This window comes from Durotheca rogersii (assembly GCF_024521655.1).
Source record: "Durotheca rogersii strain YMJ 92031201 chromosome Unknown GGS23scaffold_6, whole genome shotgun sequence".
NCBI classification, from domain to species: domain Eukaryota; kingdom Fungi; phylum Ascomycota; class Sordariomycetes; order Xylariales; family Xylariaceae; genus Durotheca; species Durotheca rogersii.
Window position 1 is genome coordinate 1,230,132 of NW_026251237.1, and position 21,166 is coordinate 1,251,297.

Below are 21,166 nucleotides of genomic sequence, written 5' to 3' on the forward strand. Positions count from 1 at the left end.
AGACAAGGAGATGGCGAGACGGAGAGCAGTCTCCAGCTGTCGGCGGTTGTCACCAGCTTTGGATAACTATTCAAATACCTACACGCCAGCTGTTGAGAGAAAAAAAAATGATGCTACTATATGTAGATAGAATCTCTTTTTTTTCTTGCTTCTTTTTTTTTTCTTTCCCACACCCTCCCCTCTAGAACTCCGGCAGTCCTAGCATTCGCAAGCCTCCCTATTTTCTCCCCCCCCCTCGTTTGAATCCTAGCTTGCGCGGGTCGATCCCGCGTAGCCGGTAAGACACAGATCCAACCTCGTACAAGAAAACGACAAAAACGGACAAAACACAGGTCTGCAAGTTCTGCCGTGTATATCGTCCGCTGTAAGCCCATAGGGGAAAAAGCGGTCAGCATTCGTTCGGGACGGAGTTTCGCTTGGTATGGTCTTCGTGGGTATTTTGTATCTACGTTAGACGGCCCTTCGCTTTACAACTGCCTGGGTTCGGCTTCGACAGAGACGAGGACGAAGACGCTCGAGAGATGAGGTAGTAGCGTGGTTGTTGGTTGTTGTTGATTGCTAGCCCGGACCAAAATGAAATGGCTGGGAGAGGCCAGGCAAGTCGAGGTGATCCCAGCAGCCTGTCAACTTATCAGGTACATTGTTTTGCCATAGTTAAGTGAGATGGCATTCCCGTCTTCCCATCTTACCTGATTCGTTCCTATATTTTCGCCTACTACACTCACTCATACTACCTGCCCTCTATTGCACAGTCCCGCCGAATATCCCCGGCCCTTGCAGCATAAGCACTTACATACCCGTATATCTGCTTACTTCTACACACCCGACCCCACGGGCACTACGTAAACTGACAAGCTTTGCCAGAGAAAAGGGTTGAGAGCTCTAGGACAGCTATACTTAGGTAGCAGCTCGACCCCTGCATACATGTCGCCTCACCTGTGCATAGTGCCCATCGTCCCGTAGGCGGTCGACCTCCAGGATGCACCTAGTAGTTCGGCACTACGAGGTGGTTGGTCCAGCTACTATAGACGCCCCCTGCACCCCTCCCTTATGTCTACTCATAGAGCTGCCTAGGTATGTAGATACTAATGCTGCTCCCTGCTTTGAGTGAGGTCGTGATGCCCAGCTACAACATGAGGCCAGAGGCGGCCCACGTGTAAGAGGGCGCTCGTACGACGAATCCATCATCGACAGCTAAAGTCTCGGGATGGCGTACAGTAAGAAGTACACAGCAGAAAACCCTCCAGTGGCCTCTCTATCGTGCACTAGGACTTCTCTACGCTGCCGAACAGAGTCTGCGACGGCCTCTTTCTGCGTGTGTAGGAATGCATGCTTTGCCGTCCCCCAGTCACTTCAACAGTAGCCTCATGCGCCAAACGAAGACCGGCGTCGGCTCTTATAAATATCTCTCAACATCGCCTACTCGGTCTTGTCGCACACCAACCTTATCGGGTTTTCCGTAGCGTTGTTCGTCTCTACCGTGACCTCTACGCGAATCCTCCGCCTCTAGGTTGGTCTTCGTGTTCGCAGCTTCTCCCCTCGCTGTGGTGGCCGCGATGGGTACGACCACCGCACTCCGTGCAGAAGTCATTCTCGTATTTTGCCTCCTCCTCGCTGAAACAATACTCAACATAGTCGTACATCAATATATCCTGCAGGTGCAACATCGGATTCCATGCTTCCTTCGGTGTCTTTCCCTGTCAACAGCAATCACATCACCAACAAGCTGCACCGAGACCGGCGGGTCTGTTGAGGCTGATCCGGGTGGTGGAGCTCGCCTCCGCACTCCGCAGACCCAATCGCTTTCATTTCCTCATCTTTTCCAGAGACAGGCGTAAGACGGCCGCTTCATGGTATTTCTGAACAGGTACAATATTTTAGCACCGGAGGCCATTTTCGCTGAAAATTTTGATAGAGGGCGTCCGTTCCATATGAGAAGGCTTAAAGCTTGTTACCAATGTAAAGCCTGGAGGGGGTGCTTGAAACCCGTTGGATGCCGAAAACACAGCTATACACCCAAAGGGACAACGCAGAGTGAGTTGCCCTGAGTCATTACGAATATCTTGATTTTCCTGACAAAAATCTAAAAGCCTTTGCCCCTCCGATAATATACCTACACTCAAGGACGGCATTTTCCTCATAAACGAGGTATCACTTGAAGTGGCGAGCTTTTCTCACTCAATGGGAGTTCCGGGTAGAAGGACTATAAGTATATGCCAGAACGAGTAGTGAGGTTCACCAACCCGTGCCAGACAGTTCGGTGTTGCCGGCGTTAACTGAGGATGAAGTCCTACGGGAGCCCTTCCAACCCCTTAGCTAGCGACTGTAGCAATATAGGTTTAGGGTCAATCCGACGAAACCCCACCGAGACTTCACCGGCTGGTTCTCAATCCTATTGGAAGACATTGTGGAGGATGATGGTGCATTTCTGACCGCCTTGATTCTTAGGAATAAGCAAACCTCGCCGCGGCGATTGCTCTAGGTTGCCTGGGCGTGCTGCAATATCGAGCGGGTTCGTGACTGCTAGACACGCTCGCTAGCGGTGATATGGCGTTGACTCGACGCAAAGACCCGTATACGGCTTCAGACACGGGGCTTTCTAACTGGGCCTTCGTACCCAAGCGGTTGCCCAACGCAAGATCAACCGAGCCTAAAATCGCCAAACTGCTGGTAGCCATTCCGGCAAAATCTGGAGGGCAGTCGGGAGGGACGATAGACAGGAACCCAGGTTCAATACCCTTAGTCCGATAACGAGGAGCTTGGGCTCGGATTCCCCTTCTCCTTTTTGTATGAAAAAAAAAGGAAAAAAAAAAAGAATTTTTAATACGAAAAGAGTGTTGTTCCCCTGGAGGATAATAGGATAACGCGGGACATGCGTATGGGTAGTGCGTCTGCTTTCAGGATATCCATACGCGGATGGAAGGGGGTTTGATGAAAAGCGTTCTATAACACTAAGCAGTATTATTTCTCAACCGAGTCGACCTGAAGGTGGTGTGGCTGGGGGCCGCGCAAGCGTCCTCGGGTACCTGTAGGTACTTGGGTAACATGCATGTACAATATAGGTACCTCCTTTGGTACCTCCCCCTAATGGCTCGCGAACACCTGGCATCAAGGCGTCTGGGTACGTACCGAGGCTGACTGAGGCGCCTACGACCAAAGGAGCATCTCCTAATGTAATATTAGTAACACATCCCACCCACACAGCCCGTTCTCCAATCCATTGCCGGCCCTTGCAAGCGACGGGAGGAAGACCAAGAATCATCTTTTTCCCTATCTGTCTCGTGTTCTTCCTCGCTTCTCGATTTTTTCTTTTCGTGTATGTTGCTGGCGCCAATCTGATGCCACGCAGACGATAGTATCGCGGCGTCCCGATTAACACGCCTTCACATCCCTCGCTCGACCGGGCGGGAAGCTCTGGTGTTGTGTTTTCGTAAGCCGGGGGAATTGATCCCAGAACGGGGAGAGGGCTTCTTTATCGCCTCGAAAAAGGGCATCCTGTTTTACCGAAACCTCCTATTGCCAAAGGGTTCTCATCGACGGAAAGGATCTCTCTACTGAACAGCTACGACGCCTGCCTTCGTCTTCTCTTCCTCCACGTCGCCCATACCCTCGCTCGTTCACCCGCTCGCCCGCTCGCCCACACGCGCGACCCGTAGTATCGACTAGAGACACAAAGGGTGTCCTTGTACACGCCCAATCCATTCGCCAACATGAAGCTCGCTCCCCTCGTCAGCCTCATCGTGGGCGGCCTGGCTGGACTAGGCACCGCGACCGCGCCCGCGACCCTCCCCCGCCGGAATTACGACACCCACGATTACTACGTCCTCCATCTCGAGCGCGATGTGCCACCCCAGCAAATTGCAACCCGTCTAGGCCTGAGGCACGAGGGCCAATTAGGCCAGCTCACAGGCCACCACGTATTCTCTACCAGGAAATCCGACGACGACATCGTGCGCCGCGCCGTGCAAGCGCGCCGGCGAAGACGGTCGTTGGGGGGGCTAGATGTCCTTGACGGCGTCAAATTCTCCGGCAAGCAAAAATTACGGGCTCCTATGCAGAAGCGCGTCATCCCACCCCTTCCAGCGGGGTTTTATCCTGCCAGGCGAGCAGACAAGCCCAGCGCGGACGTCGTGAAAGTGCAGAAAGCCGTCATGGAGAAGCTGGGCATATCCGATCCCATATTTCACGAGCAGTGGCATCTTATTAACACCATTCAACCCGGCCACGACGTAAATGTCACCGATGTCTGGCTCTCGGGGGTCACGGGCAAGAACGCCACCGTAGCTATAGTCGACGATGGCCTCGACATGTACAGCAATGATCTGAAGCCGAACTACTACGCCTTCGGTAGTTATGACTTCAACGATCAGAGGCCGGAGCCTCGTCCGACTCTGGACGACGACCGGCACGGCACCCGATGCGCCGGCGAGGTTTCGGCTGCGAAGAACGACGTGTGCGGTATCGGCGTAGCGTACGACTCCAAGATCGCCGGCATCCGGATTTTGAGCAAGATGATTTCCGATGCGGACGAGGCCGCGGCGTTAAATTACGACTTCGATCATAACCACATCTACTCCTGCTCTTGGGGCCCGCCCGACGACGGGAAGTCCATGGATGCCCCCGGTGTCCTTATCAAGGCCGCCATGCTGAACGGTGTGCAGAACGGACGCAATTCTTTAGGGTCTATCTACGTGTTTGCTAGTGGAAACGGCGCCGCGAGTGATGATAACTGCAACTTTGATGGTTATACCAACAGCATCTACAGCATTACTGTCGGCGCCATAGATAGGCAGGGGTCTCACCCTTACTATTCAGAAAAATGTTCGGCACAGCTTGTCGTTACCTACAGCAGTGGTAATGGAGATGCTATTGTACGTGACTCTCTCTCCCCAGCTGCTGGTCTGCCTACTAACATTACCCCAGCACACCACGGATGTTGGGGAAAACCAATGTTACAATGGACACGGGGGTACCTCTGCTGCAGCGCCTTTAGCCGCTGGCATATTTGCCTTGGCTCTCGAAATCCGCCCTGATTTGTCTTGGAGAGATATGCAGTACATTGCGATGCAGAGTGCGGTGCCCATCGACCTCGAGGGCGGGGAATGGCAGCCAACCACTATCGGCAAGAAGTTCAGTCACACTTTTGGGTACGGCAAGGTTGACAGTTATGCCCTCGTGGAAACTGCGAGATCCTGGAAGAACGTGAAGCCCCAGGCCTGGTATTATTCTCCGTGGTTGCATGTTCACCAGCCCATCCCCCAGGGCAATGATGGTCTATCAGTCACCTTCGAAGTCACGAAAGACATGCTTACGGAGGCGAATCTGGAGCGCCTTGAACACGTCACGGTCACAATGAACGTCGAGCACACCCGACGAGGCGACTTGAGCGTCGATCTCATCAGCCCAGACAATGTGGTCAGCCATCTCTCGGCCACGCGTAAGCTAGATACTAGCAAGGACGGTTACGACAATTGGACCTTCATGAGCGTCGTCCACTGGTGAGCTTTTAGCCTTTGACAGTAGTGGGTGAATTTTGAAGCTAACAGGAACTCAGGGGTGAAGCCGGTATTGGTAGTTGGACGCTCGTCGTCAGGGATACTAAAGTAAACGACGACACTGGTACCTTCATCGACTGGCATCTCAAGTTGTGGGGCGAGAGCATCGACCCCTCCAAGGCCAAAGTGTTGCCTATGCCGACTGAGGATGACGACAAGGACCACGATGCGAAAACTACTACTGTTAGCCTCCCTCCGAACCCGGCTACCACCAACACCGCAGCGCCCACGGTAGTCCCATCAGATCACCCCGAACGGCCTACCAAACCCAGCGCGACCTCGAGCGAGAGTGCTGCTACGGAGACGGGCGCCGATGCCGCAGCTGCCGAGACGACCACCAGTTCCTGGCTGCCCTCTTTCCTGCCTACCTTCGGCGTGTCCTCCAGCACACAAGCCTGGATCTACGGCTCCTTGGGGCTCATCGTCGCCTTCTGTTGCGGGCTCGGAGCGTGGTTCTGGTTCGTCCGGCGCAAGCGGCTGCGGAACAACCCGCGCGACAGCTACGAGTTCGAGCCGCTCAATGCGGAGGACGGCGACGGCCTCGCCGGAGCTGTCGAGAAGGGCCAGCGACGACGGGGCGGCGAGCTGTACGACGCCTTCGCTGGCGGTAGCGAGGATGAGGACGAGGACGACCGCTCGGCACGGGAGCGTCGTAGCGTGGCTAGCCGCGACGACGACGACGACGACGATGATGACGACAACGGCGACGCCGGAGGGGCCGCGCGCCAGCAGCAGACTTCCAGGTTACTAACCGAGAAATGAGTAGGTTGCTGAGAGTCTTCCGACAAAAGTCTCCCGCGGGAGTAAGCCCTCGCGCCAAAAGCATATAAATAAATCCGGGAACCAGGAAGAGAAAAGAGAAGGGGGGCGGGGAGAGGGCGAGTGAGGCTGGCGGCAGCATCCTGTAACCTAGGACAATCGCGGTGCGCGGCCCCCCCGCACGTGCACATGTGTATATATTTATCTCGAACCAGCGTACTAGTATCGTCGATACCGGCACGAGGGGAGGAGCTCTGGGTCCGTACGGCGTTCGGGGCGCGGGCGTGTAGATTGCTACATACATACATACATCCACACATGCGTCCATACCAACAATATGCGTACGGCATACACATGCGTACACGCCGCCGTCCGCCGGCGACGTGTGTCCTCAAGTAAGAGCAGCAGCAGTTCCCGCGGTCCAGGGCGACGTTGCCGTACACGCACAAAGTCCTCGGCCGATCGATTGATCGAACCGGCCGGTCGTCTAGCACTACACGTACACGCGTCCGAGCAGAGGAGAGAAGCCGTCCCACGGGCAAGAAACCACGCGAGAGCGAGCCGAAATCTTTTTTCTTTTTTCCTTCCCCGGATCCCCCCTCCCTCCCCCCTGCTCGCCGACGCGATTCGACATAACCCGCGTGATGACACCCGCCAGCCTCTCCTGTTTGTCTCTTGGCCCGTCCTGCTCCCCCCCCTCCCCCTCCGTACGCGCGTCCACGCGCCGAGGACGGTCCCGAAGCCAAAAAAAAAACCCCCAGCCCGCCTACCTAGCAGACGAAGAAGGCGGAGAGGAGATGCAGGGGGAGGAGGAGAAGAAGAGGATGGAGAAGAGGAAAAAAGGAGAGAGAGAAAACGAACGCCCCGGACTCCGACCTTGCATCCTACCCGCCTGCCTCCCTGCCTCCCACGTCAACACCCCCCGAGTGCCCTTGTTTCCGTATGCCTGTACGCGCTTCTCGCCTTCCCTCCTGCCTCCTTCCCTCTTTTCTTTCGTTCTTTCTTCCCCTCTTCGCCCGCTAGCACACACACCTAGGCGCGCCCTCGTCATAGTAGCTGCGCGTCCGTCCGTCTTCGTGTTCCGCCTCCTCCTCCCCCGCCCTGCTCTCCCGCGGTGCGTGGCTCGGAGAGGGGAAGAGAAGAAGAAGAAGAAAAGGAAGCGAGCCCTTCTTATCACTCCCTATATTACCGTGCGTCCGCGTACGCGCGCGCACCGTACCCTGGATAGATAACAAGCGGAGGGGGCAGACATGGCCAGCTCGACGCGGCCCGCACCGGGACGCGGCGGTGGCGAGCGGCAGTGTAGTGTATTGTATTAGTAAGCTCGTTTGGAGACAAGAAGGAGAAGAAAAAAGAAACACGTTCCCTCCAGATCGGCCGCGGGCCGCCGGCTCGGGTCCCGGCGGCTCGTCTCAGGCTTCCGCCTCGGCGACCCTAAGTCGTCTCTAGTCGGCGTAGGTCGACGGGTCGAGCGCCAGCAGGCCGGCCTTGTCCATGTCGCGCACGTACTGCTCCCAGACGTCGATGACGCCGCCGTAGAACTCGACGTGCGCGTCGGCGAGCCCGGCGAACTGGCGCTTCAGCTCCACCCGCTTGATCCGCTCGAAGTCCACCACCTCCTTCACCACCTCCTCGTCGAACGCCTCGCTCGTCTTCTTCGCCCGCTCCGCCTCCGTCGTCAGCTCGTCGATGCGCAGCTCGATCTTGCGCAGCCGCTCCCGCCGCGACGCCTCGTGGTCCACCCCGCGCACGTCCTCGATCTTGGACCGGATGAAGCCCCCCGCCCCGCCCAGCGCCCCCGTGCTGCCGTACCCGTACCCCGACGCCAGCGCGTCCCGGTCCAGCGTGGACTTGTTCAGGTACTCCGTCAGCTGCTCGTAGTCCAGCTGCTTCTGCTCCCGGGCCCTGAGCAGGTTTTTGAGCGCCTGGCTGTACGCTTGCATGTCCCGCAGGCTGCCGAGGTAGTCCTGGTCCGTGTGCTCGCGGAGCTTTTTGAGACCTGCAGCGGTGTCCTCGATGCTAGCTGCGAAGCCATGCACGGCGCTCTCCACCCCCGGTTCCAGAGTTATCAGCTTCTGGAACTGCTCGGTGAGGTCCCGCAGATCGGTCTCGAGATCCACTTCCCGCCGCGCGACCCGCGCCACCACCTTCTCCACGTGCCCGAGGTCCTCGTCTAGCTTGTCGCTCTTTTCCCGCACCTCGACAAACCGCTTGTCGTACTTGTGCACCTTGGTAAAGGCATTCATGAAGGTGTCAGCGAAGTTATCGAAAACGCCGCCACTGCCCTGGTCAGAGGCTGTGCTGCTCCTCGAGGCGCGAGCCTTCATAGTCGCATTCCAGTCGGGGGACTCGAGGAAGGTATGTAGGATAGGCGCCCGGCGTAAGATGGGATGTAAGGTGGTGCGCGCGAGGAAGCGCTGTAGAGAGTAAGCTCGCCGGCTGGTGAAATCGGGGCCGAAGCGGTCCCCCCGCACGTACTCCATGCGCTGCTTGTCGGGCAGTGGTGGGACGGCGCACGCAGGATAGTCCTTAGAGAGGGTCTTGTAGAGGAAGACGAAGTCGGTGAAGCGGCGTCGGGAGGTGAAGGTGGGTTTCTGGAAGGAGGGGAACGTGGACTGCGCGGATGATTGATTAGCCGTGCCAAAGCGCCGGACGTGGGCAGTGTCGCAGACTCACGGTGGTGGTAATTAGATATGATACAAAAGCGTCCTTCGTGCCGTCGCTCTCTTTACGGGGCTCGGTGACGGTGCACTCGATGATGTCGCCGGACAAGCCGGGATCCTGGCGCTGCAGGTCTTCAGCATGGCGCTGGTCTTCGGTGCTGGGAGGCTCGGCTTCTATGGTGGGCGTCGACGAGCTTGATCCAGCCAGGCCAGCCGAATCGCTTCCGCCGTTTCCCCAGGGGATGTTGGAGAACGTTTCCTCGTCGATGACCGCCATGGTTGGAGGGGTCCTTCTCCAGGTCTACTTGGCGTAGCCTGGCTAGCTGCGATTCGGATGTCGGAGTACGTGATGGCCGTAAAGGACGTGATGAGCTGGTTCCTGGTTAGATCCTATCGCGGTGAGATGCTTTCCTGTAGGGCTCTGTGCTTGTCCGAAGAGAGATAGAGAGAGAGAGAGACGTTGTAATGCTTCTGTATTGTTCGCCGTTGCTGGGATGGATGCAGGTGAGGTATGTTGTAGTAGTGAGGTTGGCGATGTGGGATTGGCTCGGCAGGTTTGGGATAAGAGGGGGCGGCGGGTCGGAGATGGAGAGCTGCCTCTATGTAAGGTACCGTACGTCACATTTTGCAATTAACAGGTAGAGGTTTCTTCGGAAATATGCCGTTTCGAGTGAATACCTATGTAGGGAATGTTAATTCCTGTATCGGGATGCTCTATAAATAGGCATACGTAAGACAAGGCACGCCGAGGCAACCTCAGGCTTGTCTATTGGATGTATTCATAGGTACCTAGGTACCCAGGTACCTACCTCATGTGTCTCCTCCAGGCACATAAAGTGGCTATATCAACCATAGAAAAGTTATAAGTAATGTCACATTGCTCATATCTTATATTCGGTCAATTGCACAACCGTCTCTATAGATGTGTGTGTGTCACGTTAAGTACGTAAAGAGAGGCACGTAGGATGAGGATAGGGACGAGGGCGACGGCTGACATTGGGAAAAAACAACAACACCATGATGATCTACATATACACATCTATGTATATAGGTATGTACATAGGCCCTATATAAGAACGTAGACGAAACTATTCCTGCTATTCAAGTCAGGGACTCCTATTATGCGCCTAGGAATACCACTGCTTCTACCGCTCAAGCTCTGAGTACAAACCAGTCTAGCTGACAAAAAAAACCCATCTGAATGCCACCTCAAGAGACTCTACACATGCAAGAGATGCTCTATATAAGTACCCAAGGTATTATCCCCCTCCTGGGGGTATGCACCCAAATCAAAACCCTACCATTCTAGCCCCAGCTCCATCACCATACCAACCACTCTTGGGTATAACGTCTCGTTATATCCTACGCCATTCTCCGGTTCCCATACCAGTGAGTACCCGCAAGCAAGCAGTGGCCCCACCAGCGTTGACAACTTCCCCGCTCACAGCGTGAAGCCCAACGAGTCCCTGTCCTCTTGGATGACCCGCCCCCACTCGAGCAGGAGGCGGAACATGTAGACCTCCATGTCCTCTCGCCGGATGGCCTTGTCCACCCACTTGCGGCCCTGGTCGGCGATCCAGCGCGCGTCCTCGACGCGGCCCTTGGCCGGCCGCTCGCGCCCGTTGACCGGGCCCTTGCCCTCGAGGCCGGTGAAGTACGCCACCGTGCTGTGCAGGCCGTGGTACCGCAGGTCGACCGGCACGAAGTGCACCCACGGCATCAGCCGGTCCGTGAACCACTCGCGGAACACCGACGACAGCATCGGCACGCAGTTCGACCGCAGGATCTGCAGCAGGGTCGGCGGCGGCCCGTCGGCGCTGTCGAGCAGCATCACGTACCGGTAGTCGAGCAGCGACGTCGGCGGCTCCCTGAAACCGAACTCCCGCTCGAGAAGCTGGCAGCTCGCATCGTTGCAGTTCCCGGCGTTGGTAAACGAGAATTCGAGCGGAAGCGGCCGGTTGGCTGCCTGGACATGCACCTCTTCATACTGGAACTTATCCTTCCCGTCTACTCCGACGTTTAGGAGCATCGAGGTTTTATCGGCGACACTAGCGTTGTTGGCGAAATGAACCAGCCGGTGCCGGTGCCCGCCGTGCAGCGACCGAGGTGTCATGATTTGCGAATCTTTAGCATCGCCTTGCCAAAATACGATGTTTAACTTGTTATTGAATGGCCGCGTATCCGCGTCGCCCCCGAGCCAAGTGCCGAACAGCGGTATGATAATGTCATTGAAGCTGTCGGTCTTGGATCTGCTGAAGATTGGCAGAAGATCTTGGTGCAAGTCGTGGAAATGAGGTGTCGTATGCAAGTCGTGGAGGTTGAATATGTCCGGCTGGTGACACGGATCGAGAAACATCTCCCAGTCGTGCACGAACTGTCCTTCGGAATGCGGTTTTACACAAGACGAGCAAAAGTCCCTGACGTCCCAGTGTACACCTCCGCGGGCAGCCGATCCAGGCGGGCATGCTAGGGCTTCGAGCTGACGGAATTTCTTCGCTGATACGTACGGTTGGGCGGTTGACCCCAAGGGCGCTCTGGATGCTTCGGTTGGGCCGTCGTCTGCTGGCTCACCTCCGTGAAGGCTGCGTAAGCGTTGGGGGATGAACTGAAACCGGCTTTTGCTTCCAGCCATGGTCAGTCTATGAACATCATCCCAAGGAACCAAGACCCTAGGTCGTTCCCTTAAATTAATAGCTATAGACATGTCGGGGAGGAACTCGGCAAAGGCTGAAATCATAGTCGCTGCCTCACTTATCACCACTTGTTCCCAAGGGTCGGCGAGTGGACCGTGAGATACTTTTCCATCCGCAATGGTAATGATAGAAATGCCTGGGAGCTCCCTTGCTTTTTCGAAGCGATCCTGGATTTGCCGTTGGCTCAGCCCCCAGAAAGGCTGGATGTCCTTATCGATCTGGTTGAACGCATCGATGATCACAGATTCTCGCTGCTGCGCAAACTCGAACCACTTGTCGAAGTGCGGCGGGGGGTCGCGTCCCTGATGATTTTCCTTGTATACGGCGACCGCAAGTCTGAGCGTCGTACTAATACTCGCATGTCGTAGCCAACGGTCTAATTCTACTCTACCGTTATAGACGAGGTCATCTACTGGATGGCGGCCTAACGTCTTGCTCCTCGTCGAGGTAAATATTGCCGAAGTCAATACAATTAAAACCAGAAATGATAGAAGAAATACCCGCTTGAAGATAACGATCCATCTCATGTTGCTCGCGTACGTGAAGACAACGAAACCAAACGAAATGATGGAAAGCACCGCCAGTGGCTGAGGGGAAGACGTTTGTTGATATGTCCCGGTCAACAGAACATTTTGGATACTCGCGATCATTCCGGAAGTGAAGGTGGCAACAGCCGTCGGCTCTAACGCGGTGGAATCGCAAATCCAAAGCGCGGTTGAAATGACAAAGGTAGAAATAAGCAGGCCGGTACTGACGATGTCGAAGAAGTAGAGAGAACCCACTCCCTTGAAGGGGTGATGGCCGATGATCTCGCGACGCTGGGAGATTTGTGTCGCGAAACACAGGACCGAGACGCCGAGGGAGGCTAGGGCCAGGATGCCACCAAGCGTCCGAAGGCGGCTCTTCGTCGTCCTCGCCCACGAGAGTATTCTCCAGAGCATTATCAAGATGGCCGCATCGATTAAGACCCCTAACCACTGCATGGCCACGATGAACGAGCTTTGATTGCCTAGAGCGGAACAGTAGAAGGTAGACTTCATCGTAGAGCCGTGCATCATATAAACGCCATAGCCAAAGACTATAGTGCTGAATAGTAGGGAGATCGGGGAGCCCTGGAGCCAGATCTTGAAGTCATCCAAAGGGTTACCCCACATATCTTGTGGCTCATCGGGGTCCACCACGACTTGGGGGGCACGGTATGAGAGGAGCTCATAGGCGGCCAAGAAGGCGGGAAGAAAGGCCTACATGGAGGAGATCAGCTTTGCGTTCGCTGGTGGTACGGCTAGGAGGCATTGCTGCACCTACCTCTACGCCCTCGGTGGCGCATTGGAAATCGTCCATGACCCTGTGCGCGATCTCCAGCCGGATGATGACAAGCAAGATGACGCAAGGGATGTAGAAACGGCGGGGCCGATGTGGCAACAGGGACGACTGCTTGAGGACAGCCTCCGAGTCTGAGCGCGGGTGGTCAGTACGAAGTGGCCCATCCACGAACTTGGCGGACGGCCAAGGACTGACCAAATCTCCCATCGGCACCAGGAAGCCATTTCGAAAACAGGCTGGCAGAGAAAGCCGCCGCACCTGCGATTAGCAGGAGCAAGAAGGAGGATAGCCGGGGCTGATCTGGAGGGTTCTGTGAGCCTCTGGCGGCAGAGTATGGAGGAAAAGCAGCATTAGCAAGAAGGGCTCTTCACCTGTCAAGGAATGTCTCTGCAGGGAACAGGACAGCCATATGTATGAGGCTAGGAAGCTACACAGAGAACAATAACATCATCGCCGGTTAGCCGGCGCTCTCTCGCAAGAAGCCGAGTGTGACCCCCGTCCTCGGCGTCTCCCAGGCGGGAACTCACCAGACAGCCGTCAGCCTCGAACCCCCATCACGTGCCATTAGGTGTGCAGAGAAGCTGCGGACGCATCGAAGCCATTCAACGAGGATTTTCCATCGGCCTATAGCGTCTCACTTCAGGACCGAGCGTGGATTGGAGAGACGTAGAGATGTATGCAGGTACTTGAGGAGGGTGACCTCGTGGAATAACGCGTCGCGCAAGAAGGGCTGGAGATGAAGAAAGGGTCGAGGTCCATCTATGCTGTGGCGCAGCGAAAGGCCGTGCGACACGTATCCGGGAACTGTAATCGGCAGCGCAAAATACGAACGGGATCATAGTGCGAAGAAGAGACGTAGTTAGTAAAATTAGAGCCCCCCTTTCCCTCACCGCCCTCAAGCAAATGAATGACCAATGTAAGTATGAACGGAGGGTTTCTGCATATCTAGATATTTACATATGAGCATACCCCATACAGGCAATGCATAAGGTACCTGCATTAGGTACCCACCTGGTACCTAAACCTGGCTCTCCATGTTTAGAACTGGAAATACAGTGACCGTGAGATCGCTGCAATTTCTTACCCTCGTTCTTTTCTTCCTCTCTTACGCCCCCGCCATCTCCTTATTCCCTTTTCTTTCTTATTTCCCGAGAGGTCGAAGACTGGCATGCGCGTGACCCGAGCGACATAAGACTACCTACCTAGGCCAAGCTCACCTCGGAGCTTCTCGAATGAGCCAAGCAATATCCTCTCTCTATTGCCTCCCCCGGCAATTCAGGAAATACGTCCGGGCTCTGCTGGGCACGGAGGTTTTTACAGATTGGGATCCGGCATGAAGCCTACGACGAATCGCCGCCCGGAGATAGGATCTCGACGCGTGTGCGGAGCCCGGAGCGCAGGGGGCTACCGACTCGCTATGCGTTGCGGTATTGGTGCTATTATCGGCTCGCTTAGTGTGCTTAACTCCCTTCTCTATTACGACGCGGTACACGACGGGGTTTGCGGAGCGATGATTGCTTGTACTGGCCAATCGTAATGACCGATTTGCAGAACTGGATAGTCCGGCTCGGCTTCAGTCAGATTAGATGTACGACACGGGCAGAGAGAGTCACACACCTACGTATCAAGCGCAAATCCACTGCCCATCTAAGAGGTGCAACGCATTGTGTAGGTAGTCTTCACTCGGTGATAATGAGGCGTGTGCAGTAACCGATAGTAAAGCAGTTCGTCGGTATTAAGAGGAGGCCAGGGAGTTGAAGGGAGGCAGCATCGAGCTGTAGGCACTGCTACATGGCCAACACTGCTATGTGAAACGATGCCCACGGGGCTACGTAAGAATACGACATGGCATTGCCTTGTACACGCATACCTAGGCTAGCTGCCTTCGATGCAACCTTGGACACGAAACATGTACTCACGGGTTGCAACGCCGCAGCTTCGAAGATATGTCTCTCTCGGGTTGATTCCACCCCTACTTAACTCCGCCGACCGCGGTTGGTTTCCCGTCACTAGCAGTGCTACGCAGCAATGCGAGCGCGCGGGTGATGCTCACGCTAGTCCACGGCATCAAGTTCCTTGCCTTCCCTAATAGATCCCCCCCGGTTCAGTCTCTAGTTGAACAATAGGAACCTCGCGCTCGTCGTGGGTGCGGTCCGGCCGGATAGGGGATGCCCCAAACCCTCACGACTGGCCCCGGCGTCATATCGCCGTTGGCATTATCGGAGGGGCCTGCGCATGCGTGTACGCAGCTGCTGTGGCCCAGTTCGAGACCGCAAGGGTTGCATGCATCGTTGTCATTGCTACTGTCGCTTCCATTCCGCATCGTGTAGCCCGACATCCCATTGGGCGGTCGCACCCATGCCGCTGGCTATTGGGTGCCCGGTCACGAGAGATTTGGGGCGCTTTGAATCCGTATTAATTCGACGCAGCCTGTGGGTTAGGTACTGGGAGCAGCACCGGAGGGCGGAATGAAGTGTCGGGGGCCAATATGATCTCCCCGAGTAGGATATACACATACATATAAATATATGTATACGAGATCGCTCTCTCAAGACAAACGGGGATCAATACTAACACTCCCGGAACGGGTTTCTCGGCCATGTAACTCTCAGACAGCTCTGCCGTGCGGGTGCTGCCTCGCCCGGAATCTGACCGACACACGTTTGTTATACCCCATCGGGATTATGTATGTGCCATCGGCTTGAAGGCGAGAGTGGGAGGCGAGCGGCGCTTGGCTGTCGAGTTGGGAAGAATATAAAGAATTAGGCGTTGTCGGCACCTTCATGCCTAAGAGTTGGGGGGGGGGGAAGGGGACTCGGACCGGCCGGTCTAGCCCCGATAAGACTGACAGGTCCAACAAACTCATTATTTCCGCAACCCCGTCTTGCGCCTCCTTCTTAGAAGGTCACGATCCTGACCGTGTTGTGTATGTACATACACTTGCGGTGTGCCGTGCACCTCACGATCGTACGACTTAGTTCCCGTAGTATTGGTCACCGACTCCCTCCCCAGCGGGGTCAGGGGAGCCGGCACGAGCCGGCGGCATACACCCAAACGTTAGGCTGGATGGGGCCTCCCTCCCATCCCAATACATGATCGTAGGAATGAGGTAGCCCACCGGACGATGCGCGGATAGGCGTTTTCGTGTTCGAAAGATACCTCAAACTCTGTGAGTGGCTTGGGGAGGGCGGCTTGGATTAATCCCCTCGTTCACGGATGTCGCCAGCGTTAAGCCGGTGCCGACTACATACCTACTTGCAATCCATTAGGGGGCACCCATACGGTAAGCGTAAGCAGATGCCCATATCTGCCTTTGTAAGCAAAGGCGACAACCGACCCGTATAGTCGAGACCCGATCGCGAAAGCTTCTTCTTGGGCGTGCCGCTCTTTGCCCTCCATCGTCCGCGGTGGTTGCCACGGTCTCCGATGCTGCAGGCATTCGAAGCTGAGAGATATAGCAGGGGGTGCCTTGAGTCCAAGACTCTCTCCACCAACATCCCGCTGCGTAATCCCTTTCCGCGTGGACCCCCGGGGAAGGGCTTGTTCTAGAGGGACATTGGCATTAGGAACAACCCCCACGCCGACGTTGGCACTGACGATGCCTCTGCCCAACGTAGGTACGTAGGTACATCAAGGCAGGGGCCCCGCCATTGGCGAGGACCCTGGCACGATCCGACGGATTCTGTAGTGGCTGGATTGTTCTATCGAGTGGGCTGTCGAATCTCTGCTGCTCGCCTCGAAGCCGGCGAATCGTGAACGGGGGGAGCGCCACGGTGTTGTAAGCCGCATGCGACCGCGTAAGGTAGGTAAGCCTGTCAGACTCGAATTCGTCCATTCTAGAGGCCGAGGATGAACCCGCGGCAGAGACACGGATCCCGCATTCTTTGTCGACGGCCCAGAGTCAAAACTTGTTGGCCCTACAGCTGAACCACCGCCCTCCAAGGTCCCCCCCAGTTATAGTGCCACTCGCCTTCAGCGCTGCCGCGAAATCATTCGCAGAAGCCCCCGTAGTGTCTGCGAGCGACTTCAAGCTCGTGCTAGATCCTTAGGTACGGCCAGCCGCCAACCACAGGGGAACCCGGAATCCTTCAAGCCCTGCAGGCCAAGTTCCCGCGCACCTCGACCCCGGAGTGGGTTCGCGGGGAAAAGAGGAGACTCGCAGCTCCTATGTATACCTACACTTCTATGAGACAGCGATGCATGGCCAAGGACCCGGGCAATAAAAGTGATCATGTGGCGCGGGTTGATATTACTCTCTACCCACAACACCATCATCCGGTTGCCGGAGCCAGAGGCCCAGCCCGTCCTTCCACCCCGTTTAGCCTCCTAACTAGGCTCTCGGACGTGACCAAAAAAAACCCCCCCCAGAAGCTACGGCGAGATAGGGCCAGCTCGAAATACACAGGAGTAGACGAATGGCTGACGTCGCTAGCGCGTCTATGCAATAGCTCAAAACTCCACTTGTTAACTCGCTCTGGCTTGCCAGAACGGGAAAGCCGAAGGTTCAGAGGCCTTCGCTCGCTGGGGCTTGGGTGCTCGAAGGCCTCAGATGGCGATTTCGCCGACGGTGCTCTTTGTTTGCAAGGCGTCCACGTGTGTATTCCTAGGCTCGTAATGCCCCAAAGGGGTCAGGCTCGAAACCCTTCCTTGGTATCTACTTGTCTACTGCCTCGGCTGTTGTCATCGCGAACCGAAATTCGATTCAATGGAATAACCGTACCTAGGTCTTGGATCACGTACCGGCTTTTCAAATCCTCACCATCGTCTAAACCCCTCCTCCGTCCCCTCCGCTCTCACCCCCAAGTCGCCCGAGTTCAGACCAAAAGTACCTCCTTGCGCCGCATGTACCGCACACACAGGGCGAGTCGAGGAGCGGCAAGCTTCTCGTTCTAGACTGGGCAACGCTTGGCCCTCTCCCTTCCCCCCCGCTGTTAGTTGGCCGCGCTTCGCTTTGGCTCGGTATGAGTCAAGGCACTATGTCTGTAGCTCAACCTTTTTGAGAGCGGAGGTTAGAGGGGGAGGGGGGCCATGTTTGCGGTATGAGAGTTCCGCTTGGCAAAAAAATGGAAGTATCGGGTCACGATAGTCGTAAGCAGAGCGGCGTCCAGGCGTCGCTATAAGTATCGTGGTACCCCGGAAGGGCCCTCTCTCCGTCAACCAGATCCTATTTTCTCTCGGCCTCTCTCGGCCTCTCTCCCTCTCTCTCTCCCTCTCTCTCTGTCATCATCCAGCATCGTGGAACGTCCTCATCTCGACCCCTCGATTGTACACATCCAATTACAACTCTGTATTACTCGGATTCTCAACTTTGACCGCGAACCGTGTCGTTTTTAATGGGAGCACATCGACTTGAACAGCTTTGAGGTAAGAAATCATTAGGTTGGCACCGGTATCATTACTCACAAGACACCCGGCAGGATTCCCCAGACAACAAATTGCGTCTTTAGCGATTATATTAAATCCTCGGCGTCCTTCAGACACCGGGGAAAATTCACGATGAGGTCACTTATGCAAGGAGCGCTTCGAAAACGCTCTACCGCGTTAAACGGATTTGCCCGTAGCACCACACGGCATGCGGTGCCAATGTCTGCTTCCGTTAGCACACCAACGACGGCAGCTGCCTACAATAGTACTACCCCACGCAGTACGAACGGTTCGGCTCTCAAGGCGCGCCCTGGGCTGCTGCCCGAGTTTTCCTTGAAGGACAAGGTCGTCGTTATTTCAGGTGGGGCCCAAGGACTCGGTCTCGTACAGGCCGAAGCTATACTGGAGGCGGGGGCAAGAGGTATGTGCGATGAAGTCCACATACTCTTCTACGGCTGGAGAATGCTGACAATTCCGGCGTCTTAAGTACACATTTTCGACAGACAGGCCGAACCAGGTCCCGATACGGCGTACGCCAGGGTGGCACAACGGGCATCCGAGGAGCTAGGCAGCCCGTTGACCTACCATCAGGTAGATGTACTCGCTGGAGCTCCCAAGCTTCAGCTGATTACCGAGGAGATCGTCGCCAGGGAGGGACACATCGACGGATTGATCGCAGCAGCCGGCATCCAACAGGAAACCTCAGCTCTGGATTACACGGCCGATGACGCAAACCGCTTGCTGGGCGTTAATGTCACCGGTGTCCTCATGACGGCGCAAGCGGTAGCGAAACGGATGTACGAGAGCGGCCGCCCCGGAAGCATCGTCCTGGTTGCCAGCATGAGTGGAACTATCGCAAATCGCGGACTGATTTGCCCGTAAGTAACGGATCCCGTCTGTCTTTCTGGCCGATTGTTCAACAGCACGAGCTAACCCAGCCTCTAGAGTATATAATGCCTCCAAGGCTGCCGTAATCCAACTAGGGCGCAATTTGGCTATGGAGTGGGGTCCAAACAAGATCCGGGTCAATACCCTCTCGCCGGGCTACATTGTCACGAAAATGGTCGAGAAGCTGTTCGAGGAGTACCCCGAGCGCGCGGTCGAGTGGCCCAGGCAAAATATGCTCAATACGCTCAGCAAGCCGGAGGATTACCGCGGCGCGGCCGTGTTCCTGCTCAGCGACGCCAGTCGCTTCATGACGGGGGCGGACCTGCGGATCGACGGCGGTCACGCAGCTTGGTAGACGTATACGGGGACGGGCGTAGGAGAGAGTTCGGCGGGGTATATTTCTAGGCTGCATATTGGCATGTTGGGTTGATGTTTGGGGAGCGTGGCATCGCTAATCATACCCACCCATCTCGCGAACATCGATGGCTGGCTGTGCCTGCATAAGCGTTTAGCAGGTGTATGAAGCGTTACGATAGGCGGCGTTTGGTATACCTCTGATCCGTGATCATGTGCTCAGGAGAGGCCCAAAAAAACGATTACTGAACCATATAATTTTCGAATATCTTCGCGTCTTCCTCGTTGCGAAGCATTGCTATCCGCTTGACAGGGGTATTGTCACCCCACGCGGCCCTAATCTATTCACAACACCGCTCTTGAGCCTCAGCCTCTTCTCTATATCTACCGCCGGGGCGCCTTGTGTTTGCATTATAAGTATTTCCCTCAGGGTCCCGGCGTCTAGGAACTCCCTTCCGTGGCGGAGATTTTCAAATTCAAGCTCTGCGCGTTCCTGCAACTGCCGCCGCACCTCTAACGCGCTTAATGTCGGGTTTTGCGACGGCGAAGGAAAGCTAGGGCCTGTCGACTCGTAGTCTGGGCGGCTGGGGGAAGATGACACGGTGGAAGAATTTGATAGGGTCGGGTTCGGCGTCGCGACGCCCATCTGCTTCAACCGCTGGGAGAAAGCTGGATTGGTCAGAGGGTTGGGGTCCGGGTCTATGCCATCAGCTCGAATTGCTAATCGAGGGATTTAGAGAGAGTTAGCCGGAGAGAGCGGACGTCTGGCGCCTGTGTGCCACCCACCGTCATCCTTCACAGACGAGGCTCGCGGCTCGGCGCGTCCTGATGGCGGCCGTGGTCGAGCGTGAGGAGGAGCATTGGCTGTCGGTCTCGAGGGGAACTTCCGGATAGCCGACTGGGCGGGCTTCGACGCCTTGGCCCCCATTGTTTGCCGGTTCGGGTCTGGAGAGAGAAAGGATGAGATAAGAGATGAGGAGGAGAGGCAAGGAAATGTGATGCAGTCACGGGGAAGGAGGTAGTCGAGATGATGACGTTATGGTTGCGTCGAGGGTTGGGGCACATGCGCAAATTCTGTGCGACCTTAGAGACCTAGGCAGCCACCCCACGCAGTGCCTTGTCCTCAGGTGAGACAGGTACATGAGTAGGTACCTGAGGTAGGGCGCGCTGGGTACCTCTAACCTGAGGTGATTAGGTGCCTAAACTAAAGTATTTGGGTAGGTATCCCCATCATCTTCTCGGGTACCTCCTTCTATGGATTGATCTCTTCGTGGTTGGAGATGGTATCTCTTATGTACCTCTCACCTGAGGTTCCTACCTGCGGTGTAAGGACAGGGTACCTGAGGTACCTGTTTAGCTAAATTCTTGTCAAGTACATCCTACAAAACAGATGTACCTATGTGTTTTACGGTAGCAGTGTGCCTGCCTAAGGCAACTTATACGTGCGGTATGCAAGGGACAGCCAGCATGTACCTATGTACTACGTACCTGTTGTCTATCCTCCCACAACTCTAGCGGTGTCTTCTCAGGATGACACCAAAGCCAGCAAATAGGGGACCGGGCGTTA

The 21,166-nt window shown here is 55.8% G+C and overlaps 7 protein-coding genes across 7 annotated transcripts; 4 read left to right on the top strand and 3 right to left on the bottom strand.

Moving 5' to 3' along the window:
• The first annotated feature begins 3,214 nt into the window (after positions 1–3,214).
• GGS23DRAFT_561672 (peptidase S8/S53 domain-containing protein) lies at positions 3,215–6,653 on the top strand. Its single transcript, XM_051515967.1, has 3 exons — positions 3,215–4,871; positions 4,924–5,498; positions 5,555–6,653. The coding sequence occupies exons 1-3, from the start codon at positions 3,711–3,713 to the stop codon at positions 6,315–6,317; spliced, it is 2,499 nt and encodes an 832-aa protein (XP_051373468.1). The 5' UTR covers positions 3,215–3,710; the 3' UTR covers positions 6,318–6,653.
• On the top strand, positions 6,485–7,653 carry GGS23DRAFT_462215 (uncharacterized protein). Its single transcript, XM_051514130.1, has 2 exons — positions 6,485–7,309; positions 7,479–7,653. The coding sequence occupies exons 1-2, from the start codon at positions 6,652–6,654 to the stop codon at positions 7,544–7,546; spliced, it is 726 nt and encodes a 241-aa protein (XP_051373469.1). The 5' UTR covers positions 6,485–6,651; the 3' UTR covers positions 7,547–7,653.
• Positions 7,555–9,348, bottom strand: GGS23DRAFT_462187 (uncharacterized protein). Its single transcript, XM_051514129.1, has 2 exons — positions 8,991–9,348; positions 7,555–8,929 (listed from the first exon to the last, which is right to left on the bottom strand). Exons 1-2 carry the CDS (start codon positions 9,252–9,254, stop codon positions 7,760–7,762), a joined length of 1,434 nt encoding a protein of 477 aa, XP_051373470.1. The 5' UTR covers positions 9,255–9,348; the 3' UTR covers positions 7,555–7,759.
• A 603-nt stretch (positions 9,349–9,951) lies between these two features.
• On the bottom strand, positions 9,952–13,902 carry GGS23DRAFT_561679 (glycosyltransferase family 90 protein). Its single transcript, XM_051515968.1, has 5 exons — positions 13,521–13,902; positions 13,365–13,420; positions 13,189–13,293; positions 12,976–13,124; positions 9,952–12,911 (listed from the first exon to the last, which is right to left on the bottom strand). The coding sequence occupies exons 1-5, from the start codon at positions 13,556–13,558 to the stop codon at positions 10,419–10,421; spliced, it is 2,841 nt and encodes a 946-aa protein (XP_051373471.1). The 5' UTR covers positions 13,559–13,902; the 3' UTR covers positions 9,952–10,418.
• A 2,923-nt stretch (positions 13,903–16,825) lies between these two features.
• On the top strand, positions 16,826–18,161 carry GGS23DRAFT_462298 (uncharacterized protein). Its single transcript, XM_051514131.1, has one exon. The coding sequence runs from the start codon at positions 17,161–17,163 to the stop codon at positions 17,884–17,886; it is 726 nt and encodes a 241-aa protein (XP_051373472.1). The 5' UTR covers positions 16,826–17,160; the 3' UTR covers positions 17,887–18,161.
• Positions 18,162–18,576: 415 nt separating this feature from the next.
• GGS23DRAFT_595462 (NAD(P)-binding protein) lies at positions 18,577–19,600 on the top strand (the record flags this gene model as incomplete). Its single annotated transcript, XM_051518316.1, has 3 exons — positions 18,577–18,778; positions 18,845–19,235; positions 19,303–19,600. The coding sequence occupies 3 exons, from the start codon at positions 18,577–18,579 to the stop codon at positions 19,598–19,600; spliced, it is 891 nt and encodes a 296-aa protein (XP_051373473.1).
• A 241-nt stretch (positions 19,601–19,841) lies between these two features.
• Positions 19,842–20,527, bottom strand: GGS23DRAFT_595463 (uncharacterized protein; the record flags this gene model as incomplete). Its single annotated transcript, XM_051518317.1, has 3 exons — positions 19,842–19,880; positions 19,949–20,319; positions 20,386–20,527. 3 exons carry the CDS (start codon positions 20,525–20,527, stop codon positions 19,842–19,844), a joined length of 552 nt encoding a protein of 183 aa, XP_051373474.1.
• Between the last annotated feature and the right edge of the window lie 639 nt (positions 20,528–21,166).

What these genes read in the sequence shown, in the direction of transcription:
- GGS23DRAFT_462298 (XM_051514131.1), top strand. Translation starts at nt 17,161, where the DNA reads ATGTATACCTACACTTCTATGAGACAGCGATGCATGGCCAAGGACCCG.
- GGS23DRAFT_462215 (XM_051514130.1), top strand. Translation starts at nt 6,652, where the DNA reads ATGCGTACGGCATACACATGCGTACACGCCGCCGTCCGCCGGCGACGT. An exon ending in CTCCTTCCCTCTTTTCTTTC is followed by an intron (nt 7,310 to 7,478) that starts GTTCTTTCTTCC and finishes AAAGGAAGCGAG; the next exon opens with CCCTTCTTATCACTCCCTAT.
- GGS23DRAFT_561672 (XM_051515967.1), top strand. Translation starts at nt 3,711, where the DNA reads ATGAAGCTCGCTCCCCTCGTCAGCCTCATCGTGGGCGGCCTGGCTGGA. An exon ending in GTGGTAATGGAGATGCTATT is followed by an intron (nt 4,872 to 4,923) that starts GTACGTGACTCT and finishes ACATTACCCCAG; the next exon opens with CACACCACGGATGTTGGGGA. An exon ending in TTCATGAGCGTCGTCCACTG is followed by an intron (nt 5,499 to 5,554) that starts GTGAGCTTTTAG and finishes ACAGGAACTCAG; the next exon opens with GGGTGAAGCCGGTATTGGTA.
- GGS23DRAFT_561679 (XM_051515968.1), bottom strand. Translation starts at nt 13,558, where the DNA reads ATGGCACGTGATGGGGGTTCGAGGCTGACGGCTGTCTG. An exon ending in TGGTGCCGATGGGAGATTTG is followed by an intron (nt 13,125 to 13,188) that starts GTCAGTCCTTGG and finishes ACCCGCGCTCAG; the next exon opens with ACTCGGAGGCTGTCCTCAAG. An exon ending in GCGCCACCGAGGGCGTAGAG is followed by an intron (nt 12,912 to 12,975) that starts GTAGGTGCAGCA and finishes TCCTCCATGTAG; the next exon opens with GCCTTTCTTCCCGCCTTCTT.
- GGS23DRAFT_462187 (XM_051514129.1), bottom strand. Translation starts at nt 9,254, where the DNA reads ATGGCGGTCATCGACGAGGAAACGTTCTCCAACATCCCCTGGGGAAAC. An exon ending in CATATCTAATTACCACCACC is followed by an intron (nt 8,930 to 8,990) that starts GTGAGTCTGCGA and finishes TCATCCGCGCAG; the next exon opens with TCCACGTTCCCCTCCTTCCA.